Source organism: Emys orbicularis, chromosome 3, assembly GCF_028017835.1.
Source record: "Emys orbicularis isolate rEmyOrb1 chromosome 3, rEmyOrb1.hap1, whole genome shotgun sequence".
In the NCBI taxonomy this organism is placed as follows: domain Eukaryota; kingdom Metazoa; phylum Chordata; order Testudines; family Emydidae; genus Emys; species Emys orbicularis.
Window position 1 is genome coordinate 72,768,949 of NC_088685.1, and position 27,445 is coordinate 72,796,393.

General features: G+C 42.6%; 1 protein-coding gene across 6 annotated transcripts in view; it reads right to left on the bottom strand.

Moving 5' to 3' along the window:
- Positions 1-7,190: 7,190 nt before the first annotated feature.
- The window catches only part of MAP3K7 (mitogen-activated protein kinase kinase kinase 7), a 57,749-nt gene continuing 37,494 nt past the window's right edge, over positions 7,191-27,445 (bottom strand). For 4 of the 6 annotated variants that reach the window (XM_065400356.1, XM_065400354.1, XM_065400359.1 and 1 more), the window contains 5 exons: positions 21,724-21,791; positions 13,086-13,200; positions 10,845-10,906; positions 10,132-10,247; positions 7,191-8,012 (listed from right to left, as the gene is read on the bottom strand). In XM_065400356.1, the coding sequence (XP_065256428.1) occupies positions 7,832-8,012; positions 10,132-10,247; positions 10,845-10,906; positions 13,086-13,200; positions 21,724-21,791 (542 nt within the window). In that variant the 3' untranslated portion in view covers positions 7,191-7,831. The remainder of the gene's footprint in view (positions 8,013-10,131; positions 10,248-10,844; positions 10,907-13,085; positions 13,201-21,723; positions 21,792-27,445) is intronic. The other 2 variants (XM_065400358.1, XM_065400355.1) reach the window with 1 other exon arrangement.

Consider the following 27,445-nt stretch of genomic DNA (forward strand, 5'->3'; position numbering starts at 1 on the left):
ATTGGTGCACATAAAATTAATTCCGCACATGGACATAAAAAATTAAAAGGGAACACTGACCACGTGTACAATAAAACCCCAGGTAACAACCCTTGTCCGAGTTGTTTCTGTCCCACCATGCATTGCCAAAACTACCTAAGAGCACAATGAACGGTGGCAGGTTGTATGCTAGGATACCTACCAATGGTGCATTGCACTATTCATCAACACAAGCACTTCTGGTGAGTATGTGCAGCACTGACGCAAGGAGCCAAGTATGCACATGCACAAGTGATATACCATGGTGGCTGTATGCCAATGTAACTTGCATCAGCAAAACTTTTGTAGACATGACAGCAGTGCAGGAGGAAGAACTGGGAGAACCACATGAAAGTAGTGACTCTACAGCATGCTCCACTCCACCCAAAGAAACCCTTGTATGCAAGGAATATGCTTTAGTGTCCTACTGGGGGAGGATGGAACCAGTGAGGAGCTACAATGGGCACACCCCCTTGTCACATTTATCTCAGTCTCATGTAGTACCATGGAATTTTTCACTATTTCTGTTAGCAGCTAGATAGTGGCCAATACAGTGTGCAAGCAGATGTAAAGCACTCTAAGTCCCTGCACTCAGTATCCAGGACAGAGCAGTCTGTATGCAGCTGTTATATTCCCTTCTCCCCTTCCCCCCCATGTGTAGGTGGGAGCAGCGGGGGAAAAACTGTTACCTACCTTTCATAGCTGTTGGTCTTAGAGATGCGTTGCTCCTGTCCATTCCATTCTAGGTGTAACCCTGAGATGCTATGTCCAGCACCCAACGGTCCAAGGTGACTTGGGACCAGGCCAAACGGAAGGGACAAAGATGGTTGAGGAAAGAGTGGGGTGGATCCTGGAAGGTGATTGGGGTGTTGCTCTCGACTGCACCCTCAAAATGAGTGCTTCTGGCCCCTGGTGTGTTTTGCCAGGCTGGGCTGCGTGGGTAAGCGGGAGGAGGAAGGATGATGGTGGCTGAAACTAACATCTCTGACCCTTCTCCTTACAGACCCTGGATGAGACTGCCAAGGCCTAGGAGGCGGGAGTGGCTGGAACCGCTTTCTCCCAGACTGCGGTGTATGCATGCCCAGCAAGCGAAGGGTGGTCCTGGTGTCCTTTAGCCCATGCAGCCTAGCATCCATCTGGTCCGAAAAGACATCCGTCCTGGATGGAGGTCTGCATTTCTTGGGAGAATCCGGTGGTCTGAAGCCAGGAGCTGCGCCTCATTACCACTGCAAATGCAACCACCCTGGCTGCTGAGTCTGCCACATACCATGCCATCTGGAGGGAGCACCTGGCAGCCGCATTGCCCTCCTCCACCAGGGTTTCACATTCTTGGGGCAAACGCTGTGGGAGGTATTGTCAGATGCTACCGGTGTGGTGCTTCTGCTTTCTCCTGTTGATATCACTCGGCTGCGTGCATGTGTTCCCTCTGCGTGCTGCCCCAGCTCTGCGCAGATAGCTGACACAGCAAACCCGACGAGAACCCCCAATAACCACAGAATCTAGTAAGATGCAAAATCACGCCGAGTAGGTTTATTGCGACCTCGGACACAATTGCAGTTCCCTGTAGGTTTCTGAGCCTAACTCAGGGCATACTACGAGAAAGTGCCTCTTGGCAAGGACCCGGCTCAGTGGCGGGACTTTCCACTGCCTCCGTGGCCGGACAAAGACACCACCCCAGGGATACATTCTTATACACGGGTACAAACAAGTTACACATCACTCCTGACGTATTGAGGTGCAACCCCTCCACGTAGCAAGGTACAACCTCCCTACGTAGTAAGGTGCCGCCTCTCACCTTGTACATGTTGGTTCGATTAAAACAACTCTATCCATCATTTTACCCTTTTGCCCCTGTCATTGGGATGGGTCGGCCTGTTCCATGTTATCTGTGGAATGTTCCAGTATAGTGTGTTCTGTACTTTAACTTTGCTAGGTGAATATATATTTATGCAACATCAGCCCTTTTCCTGCCAGCTTCTGTGAGCAGGGCCTGCCTCTGGCTCACAGCTTAACTTTGCTTTATGTTAGCAAAGTCTTGACCATTACTTTAGTTCAGGCCTTAGGCCTCATACCAGGCCTCTGATACCAAGGTTTATATCTCAGGGCCTCCTCTTACTACAGGAGGGACTCCTTGAACTCATGGAGGGAGCCCATAAGTTAAAATTGTAACAGCCCAAGAGGATCTGATGGTTTGCCAATGGAATTGCAAACTGGCCGTCAAATAAATTTTCCTTCCAAACAGGTCCAACCGTTTGGCGTCTCTGGGTTGAGCTAGTATGCCCCTGTTTGTCTCTTTCATTGGCCACAGAGCCCACCAGCGAGCCTGGGGAAGGGTGGGTGTAGATGTATTCAAACCCTTTGGCAGGGATAAAGTATTTCTTTTCGGCCCTTTTTGAGGTGGGAAGAATGGAGGAAGGAGTTTGCCAGAGGGCCTTGTCAATCTTAAGAACACCATCATGCACTGGTTGTGCTACATGGGTTGGGGTAGAGACTAACAGGACATTAAACAAGGTGTCCAACTGCTCAGCCATTTCCTCCACCTTCAGGCCCAAGTTCTCCTCCACCCAACACAGCAGGGCCTGGCGTTCTTAGAAATCATCCAGCGGGCTGGCCCTCGAGGGTCCCGCAACTGCCTCATCTAGGGACGAAGATGGTGACTGCATCGCTGAGGGAGGCTCCAGGGCATGTTACCCCACAGGGGAGGAAGGCTCAGGGGTGGGTGCAGTTCCCTCTGCCTCGATCTCCGAGCATGCCTCATGCACTGAGCCTGGTGCAGTCTGTGCCACCAGCTGTTGCCCGATGAGCTTTGTGAAGGGGACATCACCATAACTGGCATTTTGACAAATAAAATATGCAGAATTTTGGATTTTTTGGCACAGAATTTCCCCGGGAGTAAATTACTATAAATAAAGGATTTACAAGGCCCTAAGGCTTGAAGTCAGTAGATGAAAAACTGCTAGCCCTTGCAGTGCAAGGAAAGGTACTCCGACTAACCCTCACGGATGGTAAGAAGGAACTGAGAGGGCGTAGGGTCGGCGGTGCCTGATATACCGGTGTATGAGCGTGTCACTCAAGTGGGCACCACTGCCGACCCTACGGGTACCACAAAGGCAAAAAACTCAGACGACCGCATGTGGGCACGCACACACCTAGAATGGAATAGACATGAGCAAGCACTCAAGGAATACAAAGAACTTTGACTTCACACCAGCTGGGCACTCCTGTGCTAATGGATTTATGCTCTATGAGGCTCAGAGTATGTCACCCATCTGTGAACTAGTGTAAGCAGGAGGCAGATGATGACTGTCATAATTGCCTCCTGTCCTGGCAGCCACCCTGGGGTGTGTGCATTTCTGAAGAAAAGAGATTACATTCTCAAGTTCAACCTCTATGGTGATGGCATAACCAAGCAGCCCATCAGTCCTATCCTACTGCAGATCTTTAGACCCATGCAGAACCCATTGTAGGCACAGATGGGGAAGCTGGAGCTCGGGAGGTAGCTGACCCTTCTGCTTCACATGAGTGCATCTAGAAGAACAATCCCACCCAACTTGCTTTCCTCCGATTGTACTGAAACTAGACCGAGGGAGAACAGTCCATTCTTACAACTAGGAGACAGACTCAGATCTTCCTGCTTTCATTCTCAGCTCTGTCACTGACCATGTATAATGTTGGTCATTTAACATTTTCATGCCTCTATTTACCCATATGTAAATTGGACCAAAACCCTTCTGAGGCTCCGTTAACTAATTTTGAAAATACTTTTGAGATCCAGGAATGTAATTATAAAGCATAAATAATGACTTTAGTAACAATACCGCCTTACTGAAATCACGTCAAATTCTTATTCACGGTTTGTTTTACACCTTGTAATAGGTTTGTATTCATTTAGTCTAAATTCAATTCTGTTGTGTCACACTGATTAAAACAGCCAGCCATGTACAGTACAGGAGGAAGGGAAAGATATCACACTTCAACTGTGTGGAGCAGATGGGAGGAATTGTTGCACACTAAACTGACCTAATTCCTCAATCTGCCAGATTAAAGAAGGCGTTAAAAATGCTCAGAAATAATAAACGGACACACTCTTACTGATAGGTGCAAACAACTGCAGCACCTTTTTTTGATATAACTCTATTCCGTCAGGATTTAGTAATTAAATAAAGAGCATAAGCAACAAGACTGGAACTTATTTAAAAAAATCCCATGCACCTGAACCAGTGAAAGTATTAAAGTTGACTACAGACAATTTACTTCACAACAACCAATTCTGGAATATATTTAAGTCCTTAAAAAAGTTACTGTTTTAAACAGCATCACACACGTATGTGAGACCTGGCTTAGGAGGATTTTTCTCCCCAACCACTAGCGTGGGGAACTCCTATTCCCAGGGGTTGGGAATGCTCTTCCCACACTGCTCCTACTGTTACTTAAAATAGATAAATAAATAAATAAAAGTATGTTTGAGCATGGCATCTGGGAACCCCTTGGTAAGACAGGCAGTCCGGGGGCAATGGGACAGAATTGGGATAAAGTTACTGTTATCCAGGGAGACAGGATGCTCAATGGATTGATTGCGAGTGCCTCTGTATTCCAGTGAAGCCTCTCACACAAAGGCATAAGTGTGTGTTAGGAACAGAACCAGGCAAATGTCTCCAGATAGGGTTGTCCGAGGTGGATTCAGTGTTGACATGCAGCTGTGGTGGGATCTGTTTGTCCATAGCTGTCCCTCCGCATGCATCAAGGAAAACAGCAAAGAACAGAAGAGTGTTCTCTTGGTGGTACCGATGGCTGTGTCCCACGAGCCGTGGGATTCCCTCACAGATCAAAGATGCCCTGGCAAGTGGTGGGGCATTACAAGTCTGTTAAAGTCTCTCAGCTTTTATTAATTTGATTCCTGGTAATGTAAAACACCCCTGTAGCAGAAAGCCACACTGCTCATTCCCACATCATATGAAATCATTCACCATTTTATGTACAAGTTCTGAATTACAATCTTCAACTTTTCATCAAAAAACAAAAATAAAGCCTAAAAAAGCATTTTTTGGTAAAACTGCACAGTATACAGAAGCATACTTTCATTACACAATGTCTTACACAACACATACTTTGACAAAAAGCAGAACCTGTTACCGTTTTGAGAATGAGGAGGCAGCGCCCAGACAAAACTAGATGTTACACATCCATGACTAGAGGGATAGCTTTAACTGAGTAAAAGATGACATGAAAAATATGTCCTGAACACTCCAAAATAGCTTAACAGAAAAAATAAAAGCACATTTGTAAACAACTTAAAAACAAAAGCCTTTTGAAAATGCTGAAGTCATAAGAAGATAAATTGTTAATTCTCCTTGGCTCAAATAGCCATTGCTATCCTCTAGGTTTGCTGGGGGAGATGTACAAGGATTTTGCCCACACAGAAGACTTCACTGAGAAAGTGGGGGCAAATAGTTCAAATTTTTGGTGGAATTAGGGAAGGGAAGATTGAAAGGCAAAAGGACATGAACTCTATATTCCCCCTGGAAAATATCGTTAGAATGGCAACACAATCTAAGTAGTGAATGGAGCTGAATTCCGAATTTTACAATCTGAGACCCTTTTCAATGTAAACTTAAAAGGTTATAAGCAACTGTTCTAACTTAGACTTTTGTATTATGTACCATTAAATGAAGTTAGCACTGCTTTCACTTCCATTATTCAAACTTTGCCATAAAGTGACTTTGCATATGAAGTGTTAATATTAATTTATTTAAACATGTTTCATTATGACACAGAAGAACCTCAATAACTGTCCTGGGAAATGATTTTGCAATTATTAACCATGCATGTGAAGTCAAGCATTAGTATTCATTCTACTCTACTTCATGCTTAAACACATGCTAAGAAGCTGCTGAGCACGGACTGTGTCCATTTTGGTAGATGGACAGATGTATGCAAACAGCAATGCTTTGGATCACTTGTGCTATTCCTAATACTACAGTTATTTTCTCTGCCAATTACATTTTGCTATAAATATGTGTGCCCTTAAGTTGATCCCAATATCAGTTTCAGCTAACTAATCAAATTATCTGCTAAGGTTTCGGGAATGATAACCCTTCCTTTATTTAAATAAAGTGAGGGAAGGGTTTTAACTCCCGAAAGGCTTGCCAATAATAGGTTTATTTTAAAGTTAGAATGACACTGTTCAGTAAGCTATCCTTCATCTTTGATATTCTTATACATTCACAATAATATCAACATTTATCAGATAGGAAGAAGAGAAGAAGAGAAAACTAGTGAGGTTTTTACCACTAAGTATTTTACCAAGCGCTACTAATGAACTCTTGCACTAATTTATTCATCTGAAATGAATCCCAACAACTAAATCATCACAATAAACTTTTGATCATCTCGCTGGTATTTTGATGATACAAGAGACTAAGTTTTCATTTTATATTTTCTCTTTGCAAAAGATTAATGTTATTAAAACCCGAGTCTGAGAAACTTAAAAATAGTTTAGGATTCTATTAAAAAGTGACTCAATTGAAAGTTAGTTTATAATCCAAACAATCCATTTTCGGTGATTTCTGCCCACATAATCATGGCAAATACAGATATTGACCATTCCATGTTTTGTTTGAGTTTGTTAAATGCAACTCTTCAGTCACAAAGGCAGCAGGCATTCTGTGGCGGGCTTGCTTTGAACATTTCTCAAACAACTGAAATAACTAGGATTCACAAAGCAGACTAAGCCATTTCTCTCATTTTCTTACCAGCTTCGTCCATCTGCATTCCCTACTTCATATCATGTTTTTGTATTTAAAAATAAATAAAAATCACTCAAGTCCTCAGCTCTTTATCCAAAACAAACTTATTTACATGTATGGTGAATACGGATGTTTTCCTTTCAGCATTTCAATAAGGGTTCAAAAAGATCCCAATAACTAATATGAAGGGAATGATTATATAGAACTTTATATTCATTTGCTTTCTGAATTGGCTTCCAAAGATCCTACAGGCACAAAAGCTTTAAAGGTTAACAGATGCTTCCACACATTTTGATTTCCCCCCCCTTTTATACAAGAGACCCACTTTGCTCAATGAATCACCATCATAATTTTTTGTCCAGTATGATTAGGTGAAACTGCATGCCACCCCACTCCTCACCCGAAAAAAGTAAAGAAAATAGAGCCTTTTGCTTCAAATATTTTATGAATGCAAGATTACAAGAATTATATTAGTCAAAATGCAGGGCTATCAAGCACTGAACCAGTGATGTTGGCATCAGTCTGACTACCATTTTGCATGTGGAAAAATGCACTAAATCTAAGGGAAAAGGCATCACTAATGCATCATGAATTACTCTGGTCAATCAACATCAGCTCTGCAGCATGGTGCATGAGAAAATGACTGTCATTGTAAATTTGTTTGAGATGAGACAAGAACAAAACCATTCTAAAACAGAAGTTTTTGTTTTGCTCTTATTGAGGTAACATCAGAAATTAAAACAAGATCTTACAATTTAGCAGCCATTTTAATGCTTTTGTTGAGGCTAGCCTTCACACACTGAGCATGTGTACAGCCACAGTTCACTGTATTTGTGTAAGCTGAGTGCTGGTGATTAATTCAAGTCACTGTTCTCCCACCTCATTCAATAAACCTGGTGAACTGAATGTCCACCATAAGAAAAGGAAAATAAATGACGTTCTAAGTGCAGCAGACAAATATAGGCATTCTGAACACATCAAGAAGCTAACACTCATGAGCTGTCATAATAAGGGGTAATACAAAAGTCTTTTCTGTGCATATTTTTGATTTGAAAGGTCCCAGTGAATCATGATGTGCCTTGTCGTTTCTGTTGCTGATTTCTGATGACCTCTAACTGTTTTTTGCATTGCTGGTAGTAAGTCGAAAGACTTTTGTTTTCGTCTAAAAGCTTTTTATGTTCTTGTACCAGACGGGATGTATTTTGCTGGTCTTTCTCATCCTGGTCCAGTTCTGCTATTAGCTCCTGTCTAAAGATAAAAAAATGTTAACATTAAAATGTTATGGAGAATAAAAATCATAGAATCATAGAATATCAGGGTTGGAAGAGACCTCAGGAGGTCATCTAGTCCAACCCCCTGCTCAAAGCAGGACCAATCCCCAACTAAATCATCCCAGCCAGGGCTTTGTCAAGCCTGACCTTAAAAATCTCTAAGCATGGAGATTCCACCCCCTCCCTAGGTAACCCATTCCAGTGCTTCACCACCCTCCTAGTGAATAGTGTTTCCTAATATCTAACCTAGACCTCCCCCACTGCAACTTGAGACCATTACTCCTTGTTCTGTCATCTGCTACCACTGAGAACAGTCTAGATCCATCCTCTTTGGAACCCCCCTTCAGATAGTTGAACGCTGTTATCAAACCCCCCTCATTCTTCTCTTCTGCAAACTAAATAAGCCCAGTTCCCTCAGACTCTACTCGTAAGTCGTATGCCCAAGCCCCCTAATCATTTTTGTTGCCCTCCGCTGGACTCTCTCCAATTTGTCCACATCCCTTCTGTAGTGGGGGGACCAAAACTGGATGCAATACTCCAGGTGTGGCCTCGCCAATGCCAAATAGAGAGGAATAATCACTTCCCTCGATCTGCTGGCAATGCTCCTACTAATGCAGCCCAATATGCCGTTGGCCTTCTTGGCAGCAAGGGCACACTGCTGACTTGTATCCAGCTTCTCGTCCACTGTAATCCCCAGGTCCTTTTCTGCAGAACTGCTCCGTAGCCAGTTGGTCCCCAGACTGAAGCGGTGCCTGGGATTCTTCCTTCCTAAGTGCAGGACTCTGCACTTGTCCTTGTTGAACCTCATCAGATTTCTTTTGGCCCAATCCTCCAGTTTGTCTAGGTCACTCTGGACCCTATCCCTACCCTCCAGTGTATTTACCTCTCCCCCCAGCTTAGTGTCATCTGCAAACTTGCTGAGAGTGCAATCATTCCCATCATCCAGATCATTAATAAAGATGTTGAACAAAACCAGCCCCAGGACCGACCCCTGGAGCACTCCGCGTGATACTGGCTGCCAACTAAACATCGAGCCGTTGATCACTACCCGTTGAGACTGACACCTGCTTGTTTTTGCGAGTAGTCACTACAATATATTTTTATTTTTAACCAAATTAAACTTTTTATTTCATTTGTCACTGAGTTTATGAAGATCATGTCTCAGGTGTAATATTTAGTACAACAGAAAGGCCTAAGAGTTCACAACAACCGAATTGGTTTTTACATTATTCTCTATACTTCTCAGTACATGAACTCAATACTGAATGCAAACCCAGAACTTTTCTATATATTATTCTAATCTGTAAAATTCTTTTAAAATCTCACTAAGTAAAGGCTCCAAACCTACAATAAAGTTCATGCAACGGGACCTGCATCGTACATACTGTCACTCTAAATCACTAGGACTCCACATGGGTGAAGGAGTCTGATTGCTCAGAGCTCATTGCATAACTGGGGCCTAATGTCTTGCCACAATTTATTCAGACGAATGGCTGGGGTTAAGTCAACCTAAGTTATGCTACTCCAGCTATGTGAATAACGTAGCTGGAGTCGACAAAGCTTAAGTCGACTTACCCCTGTCTCTTCACGGCGCTGAGTCAACGGGAGATGCTCTCCGGTTGACTTCCCTTCCTCTTTTCGGAGAGCTGGAGTACCGGGGTCGACAGGAGAGCGCTCTGCCATTGATTTAGCGGGTCTTCACTAGACCTGCTAAATCAATCCTTGCTGCATCAATTGCAGCAGCCTCGATCTCCCCGTAGTGGAGACCAGCCCTTAGTCCCTGATCCTGCACGTAAGTACATGTGCTTAAGGTTAAGCACATGGAGTAATCTTACAGATGTCGATGCAGGATTGGGACCTTAAAAAGTAAAATCTGTTAAAAGCAGCACTCCTACTTCAGACACTAATAAATATTCGTTGAAAAAATATTCTTAACTGCTATTCTCTGTCACTCAAACCCTTCTTTCTAATAAAGCCATAAAAATGAAAGTCACTGAGACAGAGATATAATACTCCAGTACACAAAGATACACTTCACTTGTCTCATCTCAATATTTCTAAATCTATTTTTTCCTCTTTACAAGCATTGTACTTACTTTCTCTGCAACAGCAATGCAATTTCAGTCTGAACTTTCATATATTCTTGTGCCATTTTACAGTGCTGTTCAAATACAGCCATAGATTCTTTGGAGTTTGGGCATGGTGCTAGAGGCTGAAAATAAATCAGACATGTTAAAATCTAATCAACTGATATCTCAATAATAGTGTGTTAGAATGTGTCTGCAATATATTTATACCAGCTTTCAGAAACTAGTAAGCTTTTAAAAATAAGTGTTAAACCATGCCCTGGAAAAATCTTAGTGCACTGTTGCCAAAGCTGAATCAGACCTAACATCTACATTTATTGCTCTACCACATTCTTTGTTACAAAGGATGATGATCAAAGCACTATTTGATCATCCATAGAACAAATAAAGTTTGGATGAGACCGTAGCAATTTTATTCTATGACCTCGAGCAAATTTCTTATTCATACTTTTAAACTAAGATTTCAATTTGTTTTAAGGATCATATTTCCCAGGGCTTGTTTTTAATAGCTTGATTAAATCTGAGTCAACCAATCTCAGGTTACAGAATAATTTTTTTTAGCCTTGTTCAAAAGTTAGGCAGTACACAAACATCAACGAATACGAAAAACAATTTTTTTTAGCACATATTTATGTCACTCAGGAAAAAAAAGATGAAAATGCTTTTAGACTAGTTTAGACTGAATTAAAAATTCAATTGCTCATAAAATATACAATTATTACCTGCAACTGGTGATCTAGTGTAAGATATGCCATTGGGATGGAGTTATCTGACCCATTGGTATCTGTAACAACAATACCACAGCTATAATATATTTTCAATTGAGTTAATTGTACATTTCCATGTAGGACATCCATAAGACACTATACTTCCTTAGCAAAAAAGGATTATTATTTAAACAAAGCTAAACATCAATATGCAGAATGATATATGGAAATATCAGGTTTTTTTGGTTTGTGTTTTGTAAAGTTAGTTGAGAATGACAACATTATCAGAGTATGATCTATTGTACTGAAAAGAAAAAAAGATTAAATATTACACCTTTATAAATTCCTAGAGGCCATTTTAGTTGAATATAGGTTTTTTGCACAGTTTGCATTCTGGCTGTCTGTTTATAAAGTTATTTGCTATGCCATTCTTGTTTATGAGGGATCAGCCAGTCAGCCTACCCATTAGGGTGACCAGATGTCCCGATTTTATAGGGACAGTCCAGAGATTTGGGGCTTTTTCTTACATAGGTGTCTATTACCCCCCACCCTCTGTTCTGATTTTTCACACTTGCTATCTGGTCACCCTACTACCCATTAACTGAATGTAAATTAAGGCTGGGCAAAACCAGCTCTGAAAAACAAAATGAACACAAACTTTGTTCAGTCATGACATGACTGACTTTACTCAGACATGAAATTAAACCTAGGCAAATACCACCTCTCCCACCTAATATGCCCAAGGACACCTCTCTCTTCAATACTCTTAGGGATAGCAGATGAGTAATGGGGGAACCCTATAACATCTCTGCTGGGCCTCGCTGCTGTTACTCTCTTCCAAAACAGTAACACCATGGGCCTTCCCAGAACTTTCCCTCCGAACTACACTGCATGCTTCTGGAATCCTACATGCTTTGTATCTTTAGAAGCCCAAGATCTGAGTGACACAAGCCTATTGCTAAATCTTAAGATACAGCAGTAGGGTTAAGTGGAGAAACTACTGGGTTCCAGCACTGTGTGACTGCTATCAGGAGAGCAAACGGTAGAGGATAGGTGGGAAAGAAGTGGGCTGCTCAGCCATACCCCAAAAGTATCTGCCATAAAGTAGTGGGGTGGCGGTGGCGAAAATGAAAAGGTGTTGCCTCCCAAAGATTACCTACCATATCTCCAAAAACAACTTCAAAAAGGTAAAGGAAATGGGAGGGCGAGAAAGGAGAAACTGCCTTTCTCCTCCTTAACAAACAGCAAAATGAGAACTAAAGATAATGACTCGCATGTAGACACTGAGTACCAAAAGAGAGGGCTACCCAAGGTCATGCTGTAACCAACCTTGCCTTAAAATGAGAACTTTTTGAAACAGTTTTTCTGATATCTTGTATTTTTTTTTTCCTACTCAGATTTACGCAAACCATGAACTAAAGACTGTCCTTGGAAAGGAACCGAGACTCTGGGCTCCCAGTGCTACATATCATTTCTGAGACAAATATGTCAGAAAGCCTGCCCACTTGTGATCTTAGGATGTCACAGAGAACCGACGGTGTTAGCGTGTTGAAGTTCTGATCCTTTTATAATGGTTTGTAAGCACTGGACTAAGAGTATAAGAATTCTTTAACTAGATTCCACTATTATAAAACATGGTTGAGTGAGTGTAATGTAACAAAAAAGAGTGATACTCTGGTAAACAAATATTTTACACACTTCTGAAATAAAAGTTCATGCTAACTTTTTGTAAAACACCTTGCAATAGCATGTGTGTACATGCCTTCTTCCTCCCCCCACACCTCTCCAGAGATATGGGCCTGAATCTGCCACCCTTACTTATCCTGAGTAGTACTTTATCCAAAAGGGTGGCTCACTGAAATCTAGACATGTGTATTTATAATGTACACATACAAATAAAATGTTGCCTTGTGTTTTAAAAAATGTAGCATCAAAATTCATGTTCAAAACTGTTAAGTAGAATATTCTATTTATAGTAGCATCATAGGAAAATTATATATTTTGCTTTTAATGAACTATAGTTAAGAGTTTATGTAATTTCACTGAGTCTACTTAAAGAATTTGTACAACCAGTGAGCAAATGCAGTAATGGTTTAAATGAGTCAGAAAACTAAAACCAACCAATTACTCTATTATTCAATTTCTTTGTAAAGTTTACACACACATTGATCTTAATCAAAATACATTATAAAATAAACCTTTCAGAATGTTAAGACAAGAACAAACAAAAAAACAAAAACAAAACCAAAACATCACCTGTAGATTCATCAGGTGTCCATGGAAGACTACGAGCTGGCTTTTCAGAGGTTGGTCCTGGGGTAGTGATCATTCTCACACTAGGACTAGATGACCTACTGCTGTTTCTGCTCTCCTGCACAAATAAAACAAGATTTTTAAATAAGACTCTTATTATAGTCTCATGTGACAGTGACAAAACCAAAACAAGGGAAGACTGGTTCAAGAGTTTGTTTTACTAGCCGTTTTGGAGCTGGCTAACTGATATAAAGAAACAAGAGCGTTCATTTCTATCGTTCTTTTTATTCTGAAAGTTCTCAAAATGCTTGATAAACTTTACGAGCATATATAGAAATTATATAGGAATCATTTCACCCTCATCTAAAATTTATCTTTGAATTATAACAGCAGTTCTCAAACTTCATTGCATCGCGACCCCCTTCTGACAACAAAAATTACTACACAACCACAGGACGGGAGACTGAAGCCTGAGCCTACCCGAGCCCTACCGCCCCAGGGGGGGAGGGATGGGGAAAGAAATGGGGACAACAAAGCCCAAGACTTCATCTGTGGGCCGGGGGCCTGTAACCTGAGCCCCACCACCTAGGGCTGAGGCCTGAGCCCCACCTCCCTGGGCGGCTGGGCTCGGCCTTATACAATGTACTCAGGAGGTTGCATTTTGAGCATCCCGTTATGATTCTACATAATTATCACAGTAGAGTCAGAAGCTGCATTCACTAGAACAGGGGTCGGCAACCTTTCAGAAGTGGTGTGCCAAGTCTTCATTTATTCGCGGTAATTTAAGGTTTCACGTGCCAGTAATAAATTTTACATTTACAGGGGCCGGAGGATGGAACCCCAGACTGGCAGTGGGCTGAGCGGACCGGTGGCTGGGACCCCAGGCCAGCAGCGGGCTGAGTTCCGTCTGGGGTTCCGTCTGCCAGCTTCTGCCAGCTGGGTCCTGGCTGCCGGCCCGGGGTTCCATCCATACAGGCCAGCAGCAGGCTGAGCAGGGCCGGTGGCAGGGACCCCAGGCCGGCAGCAGCATGCCACAGAAAATCAGCTCGCGTGCCATAGGTTGCCGACCCCTGCACTAGAACATGTCAGCTTCAGCTTATGAGAAAACTAAGGAACCCAGTTCATTTCCAGTGTTTCCACAATAAGAAATTAAACAAGTGCACACAGCTGGAAGTAGTTCAAAAGTTAAGCGTGTAGTGAGAGGTGAACATATGTACGGACGACTATGTGGCTGCCCTGCAGATATCAGAAACTGACACATGGGCCAAGAAGGCTGCCGATGAGGCTTGTGCTCTAGCTGAGTGGGTGGTCATGATCGCTGGTGGAGGCGCTTTTGCCTGATCAAAGCAGAATTGGATGCAGGCTGTGATCCAAGATGAAATTTTCTGGGTGGATACCCCCAGACCTTTCATCCTATCCGCCACCCCGATGAACAACTGCGTTGACTTACGAAATGGCTTTGTCCTCTCAATGTAGAAGACTAGCGCTCTCCTGACAGGGGCAGTGGCATCGGCGTCGTCACTGACAGATCCACGAGCGTGCCAAACCAGTGCTGGTGAGGCCAAGCTGGGGCTATCAGGATAACCTTGTCCTTGTCCTGCTTGATTTTCATGAGGACTTTGTGAAGCAATGGTACTGGCGGTAAAGCGTACATCAGAGCCCCTGAGCAAGGAAGTAGAAAGGTGTCTGACAGGGAGCCGGTTGACCCCCTGAAATAGCAGAACCGGTAGCACTTCCTGTTCTTGAGAGTCGTGAACAAGTCCACCTGAGGACTTTTGGAAGATCTGGTTGACCACATCGGGGTGGAGAGACCACTTGTGGTGAGACGAGAAGGTTCTGCTGAGGCAATCTGCCAATATGTTCCTGGTTCTGGGGAGGTGCGCTGCTACAAGATGAATGGCATGCTGCACACAGAAGTCCCATAGTCTGAGGGCTGATGACCTGGCTCCACCCTGCTTGTTGATATAAAACATTGTGGTAGTGTTGTCAGTCACAACTTGAACCACTTTGGGACCGAAAAGCCTGGCAGGCCAAGCGAACTGCCCTGAACTTCCTGACATTTATGTGGAGGGTGCAGTCGACTCCTGACCACTGCCCTGTGTGCTGAGCTTTCCCAGGTGGGCTCCCCAGCCTGGTGTCCGACACCAGAGTTAGCGACGGGGACGGGGCCGCCAAGGGGACTCCCTGCAACACTGATGTGGGGTCCATCCACCACGCCAGTGATGCCCAGATGTACCTTGACAACCAGGTCCAGGTTGTGCCTGTTGGGAATGTAGACCGATGCCAACCACACCTGCAGCAGCTGGAGGTGGAGTTGGGCATGATGGACCACGTAAGTACAAGCATCCATGTGGCTTAGCAACCTTCGGCAAGTGTGGGCGGTGGTGAGTGGGTGGTCCCTCACATGGGAGATTACGTCTAACATAGCTCGGAACCGGGTCTCCGGAAAGAATGCCCTGGCCCGCCCCGATAAACTCTATCCGTTGCACTGGTACGAGGGTCAATTTCTTTTCGTTCACTAACAGGCCCAGGTTGCGGCATGTGGACCACAGCAGATCGAGACTGCTCTGCACTTGATACTGTGATCTGCCCTTGATGAGCCAATCGTGGAGATAAGGGTAGACCTGAACTCCCCGATGCCTCAGGTAAGTGGCTACTGGGGCCATACATTTTGTAAAGACCTGTGGGGCCGAGGAGAGGCCAAAAGGGAGCTCCGTGAACTGGAAATGGCACTGGCTCACCATAAAATGGAGGAACACTCTGTGCCCTTGAAAAAGAGAGATATGGAAAGAAGCATCTTTCAAGTCGAGAGCAGCGTACCAGTCTCTTGGATCCAGGGAAGGAATGATGGAGGCCAGGGATATTATGCAAAACTTCAACTTCTTGAGATACTTGTTGAGTCATGTCAGGTCCAGAATGGGACGTAGGCCCCCTTTTGCCTTCGGGATCAGGAAATAGCGGGAGTAGAAACCTTCCCCCCTCATTTCTTGAGGACCTCCTCCACTGCCCTCAGTTGCAGGAGGTTGTTTATCTCCTGAACGAGGAGTTGTTCGTGAGAAGGGTTCCTGAAGAGGGACGGGGAAGAAGGGGGGAGGGGGAAGAGAGGCACAAAAACTGAAGGGTGTAGCCCAGTGACACAATTTCTAGTACCCAACTGTCCGAGGTGAGTCTCAACCAGGTCGAACAATAGGGATGGAGATCGTGATGGTTGAGGAAAAGATAGGGCAGATTCGGGGAGGTAACTGGAGTGTTGCTCTTGAGTTCTCCCTCAAAACGCCTGCTTCAGGCCTCCGTGGTATTTTGCTGGGCCAGGCTGCACAGGTGAACGGAAGGAGGAAGGGCAGCGATGACCGGAATGGCTACATCGCAGACTCAGGCATATGCATCCCCAGGGAGCAGAGGGTGGCCTGAGTGTCCTTCAGACCATGCAGCCTCGTGTCCGTCTAATCGGAAAACAGCCCGACTCCATCGAACAGAAGAAGATCTTCTATGTCTTAAGCCAGGAGTTGCGCCTCATGACCACTGCCGAGGCGACCACCCTGGCTGCCGAGTTGGCCGCATCCCAGACCATCTGGAGGGAGCACCGAGCTGCTGCGGTACTTTCCTCCATAAGAGCCCCTACTCTTGGGCTGCCTCCTGGGGCATGGAGTCCTTAAACTTGTGGAGGGAGTCCCACAGGTTAAAATTATAATGCCCCAAAAGAGCCTGGTGGTTCGCTACCCGGAACTGGAGACTGGCCGTGAAATAAATGTTTCTTCCAAAAAGATCCAGTCTCTTGGCCTCCTTATTTCTTGGGGTGAAACTAGCAGGCCCCTGCTTGTCCTTTTCGTTGACCACTGACACGACCAATGACCCCGGGGGTGGGTGGGTATATAATTATTCAAACCCCTTGCCAGGAACCAAATACTTTTCCTCGGCCCTCTTGGAAATGAGTGGGATGGAGGACAGCATTTGACAATTTGCTTTGGCAATGTTCAGGACCCCTTCGTGCACCGGGAGTGTGACACATGCGGGGGTGGACACCGAGAGTACATTGAACAATGGGTCTGATTGCTCTGCCATCTCTTCTGCCTCAACGCCTATGTTAGTGGCCACCCATTGAAGCAAGGCTTGGTACTCCTTAAAGTTGTCCGGTGGGCTAGCATGGGAGGGCAATGCCACCGCCTCGTCTGGAGAGAACGACGATGAATGAACCACTGGGGGAGGGTCCGGGGGATCATCCCCCGCAGGGGAAGGAGGTCTCTGGGTGGGCACCTGTTCCTCCACCACAGCGACCAAGGACTGGAGACGGGTCATCAGCATAACCGGCATGCCCCAGGTGTTCCAATAAGGCCATTGCGCTGGCTACTGGCCCTGCTGCCAAGTTGGCATCACTGCGGTGGATGCAACCCCCGGAGCCCAGTTGTGACGGTGCTGTCTCAGCAAGGGGCTGAACTCCCTCTCCGTGCCAGAGAAATCTTCCTCCGGTGACCAGGGCGAGGCCATCGACACTTGAGTCTGGTGGCTAACTGTTGCTATGGGTGACTGCTGCCTCGAATTGTTAGACTGGTGCCGGGAGTATGGGGAGTGATGCCGTGTTGGGGAGCATCCCTGAGGTCTTGGTGCCGGTGACCGTCGGTGCGAAGACGACCGGTGCCGACTAAGGCGACCGGCGCCTCCCTCTGGGTGAGGTCCGGAATGAGGGCAGAGACCGGGAGCATGGTGCCGGTGACCTGTAATGGCGATCTGGTGACCTGGGCTGACGCGGAGATCAAGGACATGGCGAAAAAGGGCTCTGCCTTGGCTCCGGACACCGGCAGCGCTCACGTATCTTCTGGGAGACCTTCACGGCTGGCTTGCCCTCATAGGGATCCTTCGCTGGGTCCATCACCACATACGGTGCTGGCTGCGACAGGAGAGTCCGTTGCTCTCTGGGCACTGGGAGGGCGTGGACTATGCCATCAGCCTGGGTCTCCTACCACTCCCCGGAGTTGGTGGTGGAACCCTTAGGGGGCAGAAGGTCCCCTCGGGGGGCGGGTGCCCCCTTGCAGCTCCAGCGTGGGAGAACAGCCCAAGCAGGGTCCTTTGCCCAATGCCCCTTGATCCGACTTGCTCGGTGCCGGGTCCCACTTCTTAGTCTTCTTCCTGGGCACCGGTGAAGTGGATCGGTGCTGGGAAGAGCCCGGTGCCGGGGGCCTGCTACATACCGAGGCCGAAGCGCTGGGTGTTGCGTCCAGGCCGGCTCCGAGGCTGGGCGAAAAGCAGCCTCCATGAGGAGGGTCCTCAAGCGAATGTCTTATTATTTCTGTATCCTGGGACGAAAGTTCTTACAGATGCGACATTCTCTTTAACGTTGGACTCCCCTATGCGGGTCACTTACAGGCATAGAAGGCCTGTTGCAGTCAGAGCATGGCTTAAAACCCAGAGACTGGGCATGCCCCGGCCTGGGGCAAAGTCCCAGCCGGGACCCTGACAGTACTTAACAGCTACTTACTAATGAATCTACTATAAACAAACTATTTACAGCTGGAACCAGAGGTTTGAGTAGGAAAAAAACGCTGACCACTTGTGAAGCAAAGGAAAGAGGCGCTCTGACCAACCACCACAAGCAGTAAGAAGGAACTGAGAGGGCGTAGGGCTGGCAGTGCCTGATATACAGACGCATGAGCATGGCACTCAAGGGGGTGCCATGTTTGGCTCCAGTGAGTTTCTAATAAGAACGAATGCTAGAGCAGGCAATTAGGTATGGAGAATAACTTACTGCAAACTCCTGCCAATTTTTTCCTCGGAATTGTTAGTGAAATAGAGAGCACGACAGAGCAGAGAGGGAGAAGCAATCTCCAATTTAGCAGGCCTAGACCATTTAAGGCTTTATAGATTGTAACCAACATTCTGAAAATCACCTGTCACTTCACTGGCAACCAATGCAGTGTGTGGAGTACAAGGGTTTAAAGGGCGTGGGAATGGAAGCAAACAGTGCCATAACTGATCATTGATGAAGGCTAGGTGAAAGAAGTGGGTTTAAGGAGAGACTACAGAGATGTAGAGAAGAAGGATGTTTGCAATGAAAGCGGTGGGGGAAGGATAATATATTTATATATAATTTGAAATGGTATATGTGGAGAACATAAGTGAACTGATCAGAGCTGTGTGGATTTCTAACCTCTATATAAACTGATTTTTTCTCCTTTATCTAGTAGGTTGTTTATATTGCTGCTAATCATTATTTTGAAGTTTTAAATTAAAAAATTCAAGGATAGCAGGAGCTCAGCTCAGAGTTATGGAAATCCATAAATATAGGCCTTGAACTTTAGGAGCAGTCTCAGGTCCTTCTGTCCATTCACACCTGAAGAAAAACAGGAGGCCATGAATGTGGTTTATTAGACCACAACTTCATTCACTTAAAATATTGGAGTACCTGGCAATGAATTGTACAGTGCAGGAAGGAGGAGGGGAAGGTGGGGCTTGGCTCCCCAATTTTCCAGATGTAGGAGCCCAAAACCCCCTCCTCAGCAAGCTTAAAGGGGGTCTAGGAAAAGGAAGGGGTTGGCTCCCCACTCTATGAAATATGGGTACCCCAAGCCCTCTAGGGCTTCATGGGCAATAAATACCACTGCCCTCCCACAAACTCTTCCGGTCAGCAGGAAGGACAATGCAGTGACCTTCTCCTGATATGGCACCAAATGTTTCTTGCCCTTCTTGTCCATCTCTGTACACTTTTCCGCTTCTCCCAACCTGCTGTAACGGAGCGGATGAAGGCACATAACCACTTTCTTCCAGCTAGTGGACAAAGACCCACTTGTGTGAAGACTGCAGTGGGCATATCTAGGAGACAAACTTGCTTGCTTTCTACACTAATGTGTTGTGTGATTGAAAAGTTCTGGCTTGGTATTACAAGTTCGAGAGCCTTAGTTTTAGACTTTTCCATTGCTTCCCATTCACAGACCTCAAAAACAAGAACACAAAAACCTGTGATTTATTTATACCGATAGTGCAAAACATTATCCACAGTGTACTTATAACTTTTGAGGTATTACTTTATTCTGCTTATCTTGTACGCTACACTATGATTCATAGTTATAACAGGGCACTTCAAAATGCAAAATATAAATTGAATTTCAAAATATAAATTGAATATGAATAGAATTTCAGACTGACAGACCTAACAGAAATGTAAAACAAAAAATATACAGATTTCTAACCCTTAGGCTGGCACAGGTAGGAGGGAAGAAAAGGAAAATTGCTGTTATTCCTGGTCGAAGGAGCAATTATTTGGCAGGAACACAGCTAAAATCTCTAAGAAAGTAGCACAAAGGCAGGATACATGAAAGTTAAAAAGATCCAATACAAATGCTATATGTCTAGCCTACTAGTATTGTAATCTGGTATCTGCAAACATTAATAATTTTTAAAGCTAATAGAAGGAACTGAAAGTTACAAATAAAAACTTACATAAAAATATTTTAATATTGCATAAAATAGTGGCATATAGGTGTGATAGAAGTGCATTGAAACCTTAATCATAAAATAGTTAAACATGTTACAGAATAATAACCAAAATTGTTTCAATTTTCTTTCAAGTCTTTTCTCTAATTACACTGCTTGACTAAGTAAATGTAGAATGATTTATTACTGTGCTCATATTTGTAGAATGCTTTCATTTAAAAAGCCCTATGTTTGGTATGTAATAAAAGTGTTTTGAAATTTTAAAATTGATTCTGATGCTTTCTTCTGATATATGCACATATTCCCAAATAAACCAGACAAATGAGATTTTGGGGGAAGAACAAGGTTTCTGTTGCTACAACACTGCATGAAACTGAAAAGAGATCAAATTTTAATCTCTTTGATGAGTATACACCCCTAAAATTACCACCTATTTTGGATTACTACAGTAGGCTGTTTAATATGGAAACCTGATTAACCTGATTAACACACTGAGCTCCTATTTTTCCATGTTCAAACTACAGCAGGGATCTTAAAATTACAGTAGAACCTTGCTAATTCACACTAATGATTAAAAACCCACTGTGAATTACTGACATCAACAAATTAGCAATTAAATGAACACCACAAAACAAACAAATCTAAAGCACTAACTGTACTTTGGTCATTTGAGACATCTGTTTACTTTTAATATTTCATACTTCAGAGTGTATCACTGTGCTTGTTACCATGGTATCTAGACATCATGATACAAAAAGCAATAGTTACTAGTAAATATCTTGTAAAAGTAATAAAGTCTTAGTAACAAGACCTTGCTATAGTATTTCACTATTACATTTTATTCCAAAAAGTAGAGAGAGACATTATAACTAACCATTTACATTCGAGCGATAATACTATGTTGAGGTTCATTACCAGTACATACAAAATTATGCAGCATGCACAAACAAAATATATTTTTGAATAAATATTATATGTGCTGCTTAGGCAAGTTGTACTCAAGAAACTTGTCGCCTAGACATCTTTCACAAGCTGCCCTTTCACAGATTTTATTTTAGATGGTAAAACAACAGATACTATGTTTTGTAAATTAAATGATCCCTAATCACATAGATGAAGTTTTAAAGACTAGCTCTACACAGTACAAGTTCACAGTTGATTTCACCTAAATGTTCAAGAAAGACAAATAAAGAAGCCATAGGCTGAAAGATTTTACCTGATTGGATTCTGTTCCAGCAATACTAAGGTCTTGAATGGATCTCCGCCTCTGTTGTCCGTTTCCTGCTTGGAAAAAAAGACAAAACAAAACACTAAAATCTGCTCAGAAACAAAATAAGAAGGGTGCGACTGTTGCAGCAGGAGCTTGGAATTTGTACAAATCCACAGAGAGAAAGTGAGAGAGGGAGAGAGAGAGACAGCTGCAGAATTTTAACTCAAAAAATGCTGGCCTGTCAAGAGAAAGTATATCCTAATACAATAACCACTCCTACCATATGAATAGCTTCTGCACTCTACTCCACCATGTTCTGTCACATGTGTTTGAACAGGCTTAGCACTTGGGGACTGGGGCTGATGACGACATCTATTTCAAGTGAGTTACGTTATGGGCATTTCTAGAGCAAGATGCTGCCAGCTCTAACCTGTTGTTCTTTGAAGTAGCACACAGCAAAGCATTCTGTCTGTGTTATGTTCCTCTCACATATATTAAGAAGCTATAAGAAAACTTATTCCACTTTAAGTCAAAATAAAGCTCTTAGTCATCTTTTATGAGCAAAAATATTTCCTATTCTGAAAATCAGGGCAGGAAGTTGTTCTCTAGCTATGTCACATCTTGCTATCAATCTACTGAACACAATGCTGTAATCTTTCCTCTTCTCTTTCCACCCATTAGCAATTATCCATCACTGAAAGCTACAGAAAATAGTTTAAATTTTAACACTGCTAGTCCATCAAGGAAATGTTAATGAAACTAAGTCTTATGTTACATAATCCATTGTATTTTACAACTTCCCTTGGTACTTTGATTTTTATTAATATTGTTTATAGTGTCTCCTGAGATGACAGGTCAGCTGCCCAAAAGGAAACACCAAAACATCATGAGTAACAGCTGACAATGCTCAAAATTTTTGGTCTTCAACCTGCATTATGTAACTTTTCTACCAGTAGGTAGCATTTAGAACATGTACTATAACAGTTACAGCCTCATACTCCCATAGAATTCAACAGTCAGAACTCGATCAATGTTTTGTAACATGCGGCTCATTTTTTAAACTTTTAGATATTTACGCTGGGTCATTTCAAGATGACTTAGCCGCCTTTCTAGATAGAAGTTTTAATTTCCACATCAATTAAAACAAAAACGTGAGAATGGCTATGTAATCTCATCGACACAGTTTAAGATATCACAAATTATGAAGCCCTTTAACCAGTATTTCTGTGCAGCAGTCCTGTCTGTTCTAGAAACACACTACCAGAAAGTGAAAAATTCTCAGTACCATCGTCTCCAGTTTGTCACCTGACATTTAAATTCAAGAAATTCTAAAAGTACCTAAGGGAGAGAACAGTTTATAGGTTAGAGAATGGGACAAGGCTGTCTGAAATTGGGGTTATATTCTCAGCTCTGACACTGATTTGCTGTCTGACCATAAACGAGTTATAACCTCTCAGTAACTTAGTTTTCTACATCAGTAATTTGGGGAAATAAATAAATACTTACCAATGTAAAAGTGATGTGGTGAGGCTTAATGAATGTTTGTAAAGCGACCAGAGAACCCGTAAAGCACCAGGTGAGAATTATTAATCTCTTCCATTTAATATAACTACTTGGCCATTAAAAACAGGATTATTCATAAATGGAAGAATTATGCTGTTGATAGTAGCTGCAACTCATCTTGGAACTCAAGATATAGATGATCCACTCATGACTGATACAACAATTATGTGCACATTTCATTCAACAGCACCATTCTAAAATTAGCCCGTCTGAAATAAGCTTGCAAAAAAATATCTGGAATTCTCATTTCAGATTAGCAACATCTGTGAATTTAAAGAACCCAGCACATGTGTTTCTGAAACATTAGATCATGGTTGCCAAAAAGTTAAAATAATCAGGGTGGGGTGGAAGTAAAAATGAACACTTTTTGAGGGCAGGAAGAGACCAACTGATTGTGTTATAGTGAATGAGAATGCCTTTAAATGAGAGATCTCCAAGTTAGTAGCATGAGGCAAAAGCAAGCTCTATTACGCAATGTCATTTTAATTAGCATAACTACTACAGACATCTGGCAAAACGTTCAGACAAAGCAGAAACAAAGACGGCAAATCAAATACTTGTTGCTCCAGAATCAAGATTAATGTCAATTTAGGAATATGAAGATGGAATACATTTCCTTGACTTTAAATAATTAGTTCTAGTCTTTGTACATTTTTTGAAGTTGTTTTGAACTTGCTCTTACTCTAGTTTTTAAAATAACTGGTTTAAAATTTTCTCTTTACAGAGATGAAAATTGACAAAAAGTCAATACACATCAGTTATGTACAATACCTAAAGGCAGAAAGTGATGCAGGATTGCAACAATTTACTGGATTTTAAGATTACAATTCAACTGTCAACCAATTACTCATTTGGTTTGAAAAAGGCAGCTGTAATGAAAAAGAAACTTCAGGTGCCTGGATCACCAAGTGAGGAAATAAAATGTTCTTTGGAGTGTGTTTGTTCATGAACTAGAAAAGAAGTTTTTTTTTTTTTTTAAATGAAGGATGGGATGCCAATACGAACATGTAACTAAACCAATGGAGCAATATATACCATTTATGGTATGGTAGTTGAGGTAACATAAAAAGTTTAAGAAGATATTTGGGGCAAGGGCCATTTCTAAATTTTTGTGCAGTTACGCATGTGTCAAGAGAGTCTACATAGATGTTGTGGGTCAGAGTTAAGGTTACTGGAATGAGTATGGTGTATTTTCATATATATGTCAATACTGCCATTAAACTGAAAGTATAAACTGTAAGGGTAAAAAGTGAAAACACAAAAAAGTTGATGGAACGAAGAAATTTCTACCTTTCTCCTGCCTCTCTGCCCAAAAAATTCTCTCTCACACTTTCCCTGCGCATCAAAATCCCCAAAACACTTCCTACACGCTTAAAAAAAAAAAAAAAAAAAAAAAAAAAAAAATTATATAGGCTCCCTCTTAGCCTCTAAGGATATGTCCACACTATAGCTGGGAGGTGTGATTCCCAATGTAGACTTGAACTAGCTCGAAAATAGCAGTGTGGATGTTGTGGTATCGGCAATGGCTTGGGCTAGCTGTGCAAGTCCAAACCTGCCTGAACCCTTGGATCTGAGCTTGGGTGGCTAGCCCAAGCCACCGCCAATGCTGCGACGTCCATGCTGCAGTTTTTAGAATGCTAGCTCAAATCTGTCTATCTTCACTGGGAATCGCATCTCCAAGTTGCAGTGCAGACATACCCCAAAAGTCCCCACACACGCAACTCAATTGCCCCTAATAAATATCTGCAGCTTCCCCTGGTTCTCTCTCTGCTCCAGCAACAATTCACACATACGTGCTGCCTCCTCTCCCCCACTGTCTTGCACAGGTAAATCCTCCCTACGCCCACACACTCTCCCCCTCTCTAACCTTCCCAAGGCTCTCTCACCCACCTCCTTCTGTCCTCCACAGAATCTCCCTCGTGTTTTGTCCCCTGCCAAGAGTCTCTTCTTTCTCCAAGCTCTCTCCCTTTTCATTCTCCTTTAGCTTTGTTTTTAATTACACAAACACACACTATTTTTCCTCATTCAGTGCAGCATGGTCAGTGAATGAAGCAGAGGGTTACAAGAGAAAAAATGGTGTGTTCTTTGAATTTTAAAGGCATGAATCTGGAATCCAGGAAAGGCTGGATTCTATTCCTGGATCTGCTACAGACTTCCCGTTATCATAGTTCATATAGACAAGAGGGCAGAAATAAGGTTGCACAGGCAACCTTAAATCTAGCATTTCCTAACTTCTGAATGCTTCTTTTTGCAACCTTAATGTTTTTAAGGTAGTTTTTTCCTGTATGCAATAGGTTATGTTAGCAGATCATTGACAGCCTTTTTAACGCATAGGGTTTGGGGTTTGTTTAAATGGTAATGCGATTATATATTTTGCATAAGGCCAATATTAATTAATCTACACTACAAAGGAAACCACGCCACAAAACTTGGTTAACTTTTACATAAAGAGGAAGTCCTCACTTCACTTGGAGTAAAATCCTGATTTTTGTGGAGCTTGAAGATCCAATGGCCAGGCACTTTCTCCTGAAAATATTCCGACACACATCCCTGACGCCGGTAATATAAAATTATTTTAATTCAGGTGTTCCTCGTGGCACCTTTGCTGGCATGCCTTCTAAGTACAAAGAAGAGGAGTACCTCTCCTACAAACCATAGATCTGTGGTGGTAGGATTCCTTTACTGCATGCTTTTAGAAGGCATGTTCTGTCTCAAGGACCTTATCATATCCATAGAAATGGGTTTTTCCCCTCCTGTCCTGTGCACCTCCTAAGGTGCATCTCACTGCAGAAAATTATGCTTCCAACACGAAGTTTTCCATGTCAGTCTAATTCATGGAGGCTTGAATGTTTACATTTCCTTCTTTAAAAAGGGAATAGTCATGAACATTTTTTAAGGCCGCTGAAAAGAAAATACTACTCTTGCTATTATAAAAGCCCTGATGTAATATTAATGAGGTATCTAATATTTTGGTTTTAACTATTTCTTTTAAAACTAATCTATGCAAAAGATTTTGTTGAAGGTTATACCTCACCTGAAAAACTGTTAAAGCTAAGTCATTTGTAAATGAGAGGTATTGAAGGGGGAAAAAGCTGGACATTCTAATAAAAGGAATGCAAGTTTATAAAAGCATATTCTATGTTTGTATTAATTGTTGACTGTGTAATTTATCTCCAAATCACATTTAGCAGTGAGTGGTCTAATTTTAGTTGTGAACATTTGTTTTTTGGGTGTACCAAAAATTTAAAGCTATTTAAACTGAAAAAACATGGAGGTACTATTGATGACTACATAACAATGCTATCAGCTGATTGGCATAGCAGCCTCTAAAGCATCTATGCCTTTCTACAGTTTTTCTATAGATATTCTGCAAAATATCAACTAACTCCCTTAATCTCCATCCCCAAGTCTCACCTGTGAGATACATAACATCAATGCTATACAGATCAGCAAAGCTCTGTATTTATTCTGTGCTGCAGTTATGTATTGAATTGACTTGGGACTTGACTAACTTCTTTGGGGCAGGGACTTTGTTGTTTGAGACATTATGCTTTACATGGCACTATGTAGAGAATCCACTATTAAAAATTTAAAACTACAGAGTCTAGGTAAAATCAGCCTTATTGCAGTTATTTATGACACTCCTATATTTGGAATATGGAATATAGTATGAAAACAGTGCTACTAATAGAGTGGTGATAATCAAGTTTTTAAACTAAGGACCACAGTACTATAAATACAATAAGCCTCACTTTGGTAGTCCAGCATTTTTAGTTGATGTAACATACAGCCCAAAGCACATAAGGTATATGCATAAACTATCTAATAAATGGAGTTGCCACTGCAAGAATACTGTAATGTAAACAGGATTTATCAGATACTTCCTGACTGACTAGCTTTTTAAAACTGGTTGCCTACTTATCTTGGTTATATTTTGCATTGTTGTTCAATACATACTTTAAAACACCTGGCTATTAATACTTTGGTGGGCCAGGCTTTTTTTCTTTTTTAACATGCTGGTTTGCAGTGTCTATGCTATATCTGCTGGAACTAAAAATAAGAAAGGTGTACTTTTGTATGTTCATATGGATACATACCTATAACAACCCTGGAAGATTAGCTACCAAACTGGAAATGAGTTTCGTAAATCCATTTTACTCTTTTT